Source organism: Anguilla rostrata, chromosome 5 (assembly GCF_018555375.3).
Source record: "Anguilla rostrata isolate EN2019 chromosome 5, ASM1855537v3, whole genome shotgun sequence".
Classification (NCBI taxonomy): Eukaryota; Metazoa; Chordata; class Actinopteri; order Anguilliformes; family Anguillidae; genus Anguilla; species Anguilla rostrata.
The window spans coordinates 42,962,266-42,971,532 of NC_057937.1; the positions used below are offsets into that span (position 1 = coordinate 42,962,266).

The following is a 9,267-nucleotide window of genomic DNA, read 5'->3' on the forward strand; positions in this document are numbered from 1 at the left end:
CCGGAATTTTTTATTTCATTTGTTGACCCTTCCTCAGCCTTCCCTCCATGTAGTCCATTATAATGTGCTCTGAAGGCGCTTTTTGATCACGCTTTTGGTTAATGGTCTCACCGCTTCCTCAGATCCTGATGTCGGAGCCCGGGAAGCTGAAGCAGAAGATAAACGTGTGGCTGGAGGAGTACTGGAACATCACGGATCTGGTGGCCATCTCCACGTTCCTGCTGGGCCTTCTGCTGCGGCTGCAGAATGAGCCCTACATGGGCTACGGCCGCGTCATCTACTGCGTGGACATCATCTTCTGGTACATCCGAGTGCTCGACATCTTCGGGGTCAACAAGTACCTGGGCCCCTATGTCATGATGATTGGAAAAATGGTGAGGTTATGATTATTCTTATTCTTAATGTTTAACAGGACACTTTAATTGAACATTTTTGACACATTAAACATACCTAGAATTCTGTTCAATAAATTGTTGTTCTTAATCAGAAATAACTTGCAAAGCTAATTTTGGTGATTGCTGAGTTTTTCATCTCTAGATGATTGACATGCTGTACTTCTTTTAGAGATGATGGACATGCGGTTCTTTGTGTCTTATATATGACTGACAGGCTGTAATTTATCTTTTACAGATGATGGACATGCGGTTTTTTGTATTTTATGGATGATGGATTTGCTGTTGTTTGTGTCTTATAAGATGATCAACATGCTGTACTTTGTGTCTTACAGATGATCGACATGCTGTACTTTGTGGTGATCATGCTGGTGGTCCTGATGAGCTTTGGCGTGGCCCGGCAGGCCATCCTGCACCCGGATGAGGAGCCAACATGGCGCCTGGCCCGGAACATCTTCTACATGCCCTACTGGATGATCTATGGAGAGGTGTTTGCGGATTCCATAGACCGTAAGACTAGAATTCATAGTAAGATTCTGTTTCCTGTTTCAAGGGTGGATGATCAGTTTTGAGTCTACCGCCATGCCCTCATTAGTGCACTTAGTCGCAGAATGTTGTGTGTTCTGGTTTTTAGTCTTTCTTCCCCTCATTTTTCCTCGTACATCTTGACAGTTGACTAACCATGCACTGTACTTTGCTCACATAGCTCCCCCTGGTGGTTAGTTTGCACTTATGTTAGTAGTCACCATTTTATTTCCAAGGCTTAAAGCCGCGTCATCTACTAGCAATGGGAGAGTAAGGCCTCATGAACAATATTGTGTCAATCCACCATGAGCTGTCAGTCACTAGCTCATGTGAACAAATAAAAAAATACTTGGTAACCAGCAGCAAAACACTATTAGTTCAGATTAGTGACTCTTTTATGATAGCTCCACCCATTATGGCATCAATGAAGGCTTATTCATTAATCACTAGTATCCATCCCAAATCACAGAACTGTGGCCTTTATATCTTCACAGTTTTAAGTTAATTCATGAGAAACGTTCATTGGATGGTTTTAAAATTTGATTTAGTTTATTGACAGAAGAAGGAAGCCTTGTTGACCACTTACAGAGGGTGGAGCTTTAGTACCATTAGTTATGCAATCAACAAAACCCCTTTGCAAAAGACTGCTCTGCAAAGGATATAGGTGTATCCTATGTGGAACATGTTTTCATTGTTGTGTGAAGTCATAGACCCTACGGAAATCTATGTACATAGGCAGTTTGCATTGTTCTGCATGCTGTGTAAGTGCACTTATATATTACCTGCCAAATAATGAACTAATGCAACATAAAGAATATATGAAAAAAACAGGGAACAAAACACAGAAGAAAGACATGAGTCACAGTTTTTAAACTGCTATATTCATAACTGCTGAAAAACTGAGAAATATTAAGCTGATTGAAGAGGTATCAAGATGAAGAGCAGCATTTGTCTGTAGCTTATATATAATGCTTATGGTTTATAGATTATTTTACGTATATACTGGTAAACTGATAAGCATTATCATATGACTTTGCTCATTGCACAGGTGCCTCATCTACATGCTGCTTTTTTCTTATCCTCTACTCTTGTCTCCTCCCCTCATTTACTTCTGTTGTTTTGTGGAACATAGGAGGAAAAGTAGGCTATGAACAATGCAGGGAACAAAGAAAAACTACTGAAATGCAGATCAATGCCTCATTATTATCACATAATGACTCCACCCACTTTGGGGTTCATGAAGCCTAACTCTCCAAACTACTCATCAGGAAACAGAATATTTACCATACATAGGCAGGATCTTCTGATAATGAAGTTTGATTTTTATCCTTGTGATCTTAAGGGCAGGTACCACAGGGGAAAAATTATAGTTTTTTTCACTTTATTTACTATTTTGAATGCGGACACAAATGCAAATGTGTTTTGTATTATAACTTTTATGGCTTATTTTTTTAACCACATATGCAAATGAGCTCATGAATCATTAAACAGCGTAAGTTTGCATATTAATAACACTTTTTTTTCTTGGTGGATTAAGTTAAATTCATTTTACTGTTTCAATGTGATTAATAACTAAATATCTGGCAATATACAGAGAGGTTTTCTAGACATAATTTTGTGTTTGGTATGCTTGATGCAGCTGGTAAAACTTCAAAATTAATAATTTAACATTTTCCTGATCATTGTTTTGGACATTTATGAAATTATAGTATTAATTAAGCTAAATATCATGGTATCTCAAAATTAATCCAGCTAAAATCTCCCTTCGCCTGTGGTGCCTCCCCTTAAATGGGAATCATACTATAGAATGTGATAGGAATTTTTTCCCCTGTTGTTTGCCGTAATCAGTATTCCATGCGGTAATTTTGTCATTCATTTTTTAATCATCATTAGTGGTCTTCAGTGTAGCCACAATTGTATCTAAAAAGTATATATTTTTTAATGTTGAATGTAATCAGAAACTAAACATAGCCATGTCATAACTCTTCAGTTGATCATCTGCCTGCTTGCAATCACATATGTGCCCTGTTTTTTTCTGTCAAGAGGAAGACATTGAACAACCACCTGAAATTCTAATTCACACCAGTACCTGGAAACAACTTTTCCTAACAGAAAATATATAAATGCAAAGTTGTATGAACTTAAGCATGATTAAAATGTAGTTGTCATGAGGACAAATATACTTTAGTTGAAACAAAAAAGAACCCTGTAAGACTGAAGCTTTTATAACTTATATACAAGCATGCAGAGTTCTTCCTCGTGACAGAAAATAAAATGTAGGCCTATTTTACCTGATGTTTGGCTGCTGTTATTCTGTTTCTTCTGTCATTTAAAACATCCCTGCCTCCTTGGACTTGTCTGCAGTCTACGCAATGGAAATAAACCGTGAGTAACCTGTATTAACAACAAAAAGGTTGTTTCGCTTCTTTCCAGTCTCTTTGATTGACAATGTATTGTATGCTTGTATTTCCAATTAACATTGACTTAAAGTTGGTGGCGTTTACTCTGGTGATTTTTGCTGAACTTGAAAAACTGCCTGTGAAGAAAAAAGAATTGATTACTTGTATTGGTCTATGAGTTACAGTACCATGAAAAAGAATCTGACCCCTTCCTGATTCCTTCCATCATTGCATATTTGTCACACTGATTAGTTTCAGATTTTGGAAAAAATCTGAAACCATTCTGTATGACAAATATGCAATAATAGAAGAAATCAGAAATCAGGAAGCAAATACTTTTCATGGCACTGTAAATTTAAAGATACATATTTTCAATTCAGGCATAAGTTAATATTCACCGGTATGAATGGTAATAGCATCTGTACAAAGGAAGCTCCCAAGCAAATAAATAACAGCAAAATGAAAAATTTCTTTAAAGATTTTTGGAGTTTGAAAGTACATTAATACTGTAAAACAAAAATGTATTTGCTGTGTTTTTCTCAGCTCCTTGTGGTGACAACATGTATGATGAGGATGGAAAAAAGTTGCCCCCCTGCATTCCTGGGGCATGGCTCACCCCTGCCATCATGGCTTGCTACCTGCTTGTTGCCAACATCCTACTTGTCAACTTGCTCATCGCTGTCTTCAAGTGAGGACTCATGTACAGAGTGGCATATAATTGGTCATTGGATTGCCCAGGCATGGAGGGCTTTAGTCATAAGCATCACTAGCTAGCAGTGGAAGTCACCTGCTAGATACCTTACGTTATATTCCACCACTCCTTATCTCTGTATCTCCACTCTCTGTCTCCCTCTACCCCCCCCCCCCCCCTTCCCCCATGTCCCTCTTTCTCTACCCCTCTCTCTCTCTACAGCAACACATTCTTTGAGGTGAAGTCCATCTCCAATCAGGTGTGGAAGTTTCAGCGGTACCAACTGATCATGACCTTCCATGATCGTCCAGTCCTCCCACCCCCGCTGATCATCTTTAGTCACATCTACATTGTCCTCAAGCGCATCTGCTGCCGTTGTCGGAGGCAACAGGAGGGTGACTTGGATGATCGTGACCGCGGCCTCAGTAATTCAAACTTTTTATCCAACAAATACACCTGATTGAAACAGTCATAACCCCAGTCAGAGACCTGATTGTTGTCTTAGAGCTTTTAATTTGTTGATATCTGTCAAGATTTGAAGTAAATTTAACCAAATATGAACAAGTGTTCTAAAACAAATGTACATACTGCACCTTTAAATAAAAGTAAACACAAAAAAGTCTAAAGACTTCCTTGTAAGAGAGGCTAATTGTATTCGTTCTCCCTTTGCAATAGACCTGGTTCTGAATGCTGAAGAGCTGAAGAATCTACACGAGTTTGAGGAGCAGTGTGTGGAGGAGTACTTCCGGGAGAAAGAGGATGAGGAGCAGTCTTCAAATAATGAGCGCATTAGAGTCACATCCGAAAGGTAAACAGAATAGTATGAATCGACATATTCCTGGCCAAAATCTTGGCGGGACAATCATAAATTATTGGATGTGAACAGTTGGAGAGCATATCCAAACAGAAAAGCTGTGTTTTTTAAAAAAAACTATTTTCATAAGATGACTTTCACAACCCTCTCCCCATACTCTCAGGGTAGAGAACATGTCCATGAGGCTGGAGGAGGTGAATGAGAGGGAGCACACCATGAAGGCATCCCTGCAGACAGTGGACCTGCGCCTAGCCCAGCTAGAAGAGTTCTTGGGACGCATGATGAATGCACTGGAGAAGCTGGCGGGGGTGGACACCACTGAACTGTGCAGGACGCGCTCCGGAGCCTCCATGACGGCCGACCCCTCCTCCCTGCTACGGCACGGCAGTGTGAACAGCGCCGATGGCTACAGCCTCTACCGCTACCACCTGGACCAGGAAGACGCCGGGCCTCAGCCTACTGAGGACAGGGATGGTGAGGAGAGGAGGGCCCATCCAAGGGTAGAGCGGCAGGGAAGCCTCCGCCAGGCCTCCACAGCCGCCACTCCGGCTGCCGGAGCCAAGGAGTACGGGCAGACCCTGGAGGTGGTGGCCCCGATGGACCGGACGTGGCCCAGCTCCTGCGTGGACATCACAATCTCTCCTTGCGACCAGAAAGGGGACCGTACGGGTGACTGGGTATCAGCATCCACAGGGTCCATCATAGGTGGCCAGAACCAGTCTCCACTCGTAAAAGTAGGTCTGAAGACGGAAAAGGCAAAGTTGGAGGCTGCGGTCTCCTACCCCCTGGAGAGATCCCAGTCCCTGCGATATTACTCTCCCGAGGCCCTCAGCACCTCCCCCTCCATAGCCTCGGGCAGCAAGGCTGTGAGCAGCATCGTCTTTTCACCCGCCGATGGGGAGGAAGCCAACTGGGCCACGGATTACAGCACCTTCATGGAGCAGGTGACCAGGTCCCCGACTGTCACTGGGCGGTGGACAGCATGCTTTGAGTACAAGGTGCACCCTAGCCTCTGTGGCCACGCCCCTAAAGTGTCAATTGTGAGGCCGCCAGAAGGATCACCCCCTTCAGCTGAACCCGAGGAGCCTGCCAAGCCAAAAGCCCTGATCGCGAAACCAGAGACACCTTCAAGGGCGACCAAGAGAGAAAAGGAGAATGAAAGAGATACGGGAGAACAGACAATGGACACAGACCACCTGTTGGATGAGGACAGGATTTACCCATCTCTCAGGTCAAAGAGCCTGAACACCAACCCCAGAAAGATGAAAGCTACACAGGATAGCTTTGAGAAGCCCCGGGCGGCCAAAAGCGTCAAGGACATCGCGGGGGCATTCGGGGGCTCAATCCACCAATCAGAGGCCAAGAAAAAAAGAGACCCCAATCAAAGAATGCCAGATGAAACAGATTGCTAATAAGGAACACGCTTTATAAATAAGTCATACTATTGTATATAATGACATGATATACTCATATATACTGTATATACTGGCTCAAATTATGGAAACATTGGATTTATAAACGATTTTGTCAAATTTTGTGAAGTTTTGATAAATGCAATATTTGGTAACAATTTATCTTTTTGCAATTAACCATTTTTTTGTTTTTTGTTTTTTGTTTTTACTCGCAAGTGAGTTTTGCAGACAGACAAAATAATGTAAATCCCCCCTGTTGAGAAACCTGTCCCCCTGATCGATTCTAGCCATAGACAATTCTAATGGGATAACATCTAGAAATTTCTGCATCCACTGGTGCCAAGACAACTCATGAGAAAGAAGCCGTCATTGGACCAAAATTTTATTTTCTGTATTGAAACCACTTTTAAAAAATTCTTCTTTGTGACCTTGAAAGTTGAATCGTTGAGTCATCATTAATAAGAAGTAAGTGCAGTTCCACTGGTAAATCAAACTCAATAATCTTTGACAGAAATACTGGTGACATGGTTCAAGAACAAGTACTTCAGAACATGACCAGAAGGTTTGTATATAAGTGCCCTGGGTGCCATGGGAACAGAATAGGCAGTATGGGTCTGGGGAAAGACCCAATTTATATGGGTCTTTCCCCAAGTCAAATACGTGCAGTCACACATTTTATTGTCAATTAAGTGTTGGTCAGAGTTTTTTTTAGAAGCAGAGAAAACATTGTTCCAAACCACTAACCTAAGAAATTTCCCTATTAACCCTTTTGAGGTTCAACAATTTCTCAATAAATGTAAGATGTCATAAATGTATTTCCAACATTTTAAAAAATGAGGAAACAATTAGCATTTGTGTTAAACAAGTAATAGTCATTACACCTTCCTATATGTATTAGTTTATACCAACATAATTGAGCGGTCAAATGTTTCTTACTGTTGGAAATATCATAATAATCTTGAACATGTATTTCTTTGTTTAGGATTTTTTGACATAAAATGATAATATTCATGTGAAAAAAGTTTTTTTTTTTTTTTTTAAGCTTGTAAGCTTAATGTACTATTTCTGTTGGTCACATAATGCCAATAACACTTGTGGTAATTGTGTATGTTTTTTAAAGACAAAAATGGCCCCAAGAAATAACAGAAAAAAAGGGCTCAGATAAAAGTATTGAGTACTCAACTTCTTTAAGCACAGTGTATCCATAATTTCTGCCAGTACTATATATTTAGTTATCAAATGCTTTCTCACAGTGTCAATAGGCCACATTAATATTGTTCAGTCAATACACAACATTCGTATCAAAAGTGATTTGTCTCTTTATATATATATATTTTTTTTTTTACAAAACTGGGATTACTTCATACCGTACCAGGTGATCTGTCCCTGGGATATGAACATGGAACAAATGAAAAGGGAACATGCACAGTGCTATCTGTCAGGTTTTTGGTGGCGCCTTACTTTTCAGCACCTGCTTCTGACAGAAGCATGATGGGAGCCACACAGAATCAAACGCCAAGGTGAACAGTACGCTATTACACTGAGATACCCGCTTTTATGCTTAATTCTCACAACCAAATAGGATTAATCACAATGGAAAAATATCCTCACAGCATTTCGTTGAGATCCTTCTGCCAGTCTGTGATCATCAGACTAGCAAAACGGTGCTGGTTTTTCCTATTATATAACCCTGGATTGACAGGAATTAGCACAATCCAATACACACACTATCGTTTATCAAGCTATTGATGGCCAAAGAGCTGTTAAGTACTGTGAATTACAATGCCATGAAAAAGTATTTGCCCCATCCCGATTTCCTCTAGTGCTGCTTATTTGCCTTATCTGTAGACAAAATGTAATATTAAACAAAGGGAAACTGAGTAAACACAAAACATTCTTTAAATTACCATTTCATTTATTTACTGAAAAAAAGTTATCAAACACCGATATCAGCCTCATGAAGGGGGGAAATGCTTTTTCACGGCTCTGTAACTTCAACAAACATGTCTATATGTCTGTTTGACATATATGTATGCCTAAATGTCAGACAAAGTTTCTTTACACTGGTGACAAACCCAAATGCAGGTGCTTTTCAAGTGAGGCTAGATATGTAGTGGAGTAGAAGGGGAAAAGGATATCTACCTCTCTGTGAGAAAATTTAAATATAGACACAGCTAATCATTTTCTTTGTTAAATCTTACTTTATGCTTATGTATTAACCATGTACCAATCAGATATACAACATGCATGTTATTGTTAAAACACTTTTTGCTTATAAAAACAGGGACCACCCATGCTTTCTTCAGTTCAGCCTTATCCACCTTGTTGTGTGTAGGTACCGGACTCTTTCTGCAGCAATAAAACCTATTTCTCGTCGTGCCTGGTTTTTCAAAGTAGTTAATTTTCTCTGCCCAACATAACCGTAACATTTTCAGCTGAAATCTGGTTGTGAAGGGGGGGGGGAGGGACAAATAACAAAACTTTTTTTTTTAATGCAAACTTTACTTCAGTTGCATATCATAGAAAAGATTCACAATTGACAAACCAACAGGTCTTTTTTTCTTAATCTTCACACAAAGCAACCAGAGATCAGGTTTATGTAGTGACAGACATGACAAGCTGTCAGAATGGTTGGCGCTCAGAGACAGTCTAAAAGCTGATATATATTGTGGTGGATGCAGAAGGAAGCTGTGAATTATAATGCCATTTGCAGCATGACATAATGAAATTTCTTCAATGGAATGGTTTCATTGTTACATCATCAGAGAACTGTGTTACAAACATGTATACAATATGTACACACATATAAAGTATCAGTTAATGTGTGGCCCCATAAGTGTAAAAGTATACATTATGATTTCAGTATCCATGTAATCCATGGATGGTAATAAATGAAATATAGCTACAAACAGCGCATTCATTAAATGTCAGGTTTTTGAGAAATAAATTGTTGAACTCATTTTAGCAAGAGTTATCACTCAAGTTTATGACCATCTTACAAAACATTAATCTAACTACAAAGTGAGTCTGTGAA

At 39.9% G+C, this 9,267-nt stretch overlaps 1 protein-coding gene across 1 annotated transcript in view; it reads left to right on the top strand.

The window, feature by feature from the left end:
• trpm1a (transient receptor potential cation channel, subfamily M, member 1a) overlaps positions 1-8,888 on the top strand; it is a 36,609-nt gene extending 27,721 nt beyond the window's left edge. Inside the window, exons 21-27 of the mRNA XM_064336343.1 lie at positions 123-374; positions 728-920; positions 3,282-3,302; positions 3,860-4,004; positions 4,230-4,432; positions 4,683-4,815; positions 4,985-8,888. Of these exons, the coding sequence (XP_064192413.1) occupies positions 123-374; positions 728-920; positions 3,282-3,302; positions 3,860-4,004; positions 4,230-4,432; positions 4,683-4,815; positions 4,985-6,233 (2,196 nt within the window). The 3' untranslated portion in view covers positions 6,234-8,888. The remainder of the gene's footprint in view (positions 1-122; positions 375-727; positions 921-3,281; positions 3,303-3,859; positions 4,005-4,229; positions 4,433-4,682; positions 4,816-4,984) is intronic.
• The last annotated feature ends 379 nt before the right edge of the window (positions 8,889-9,267 follow it).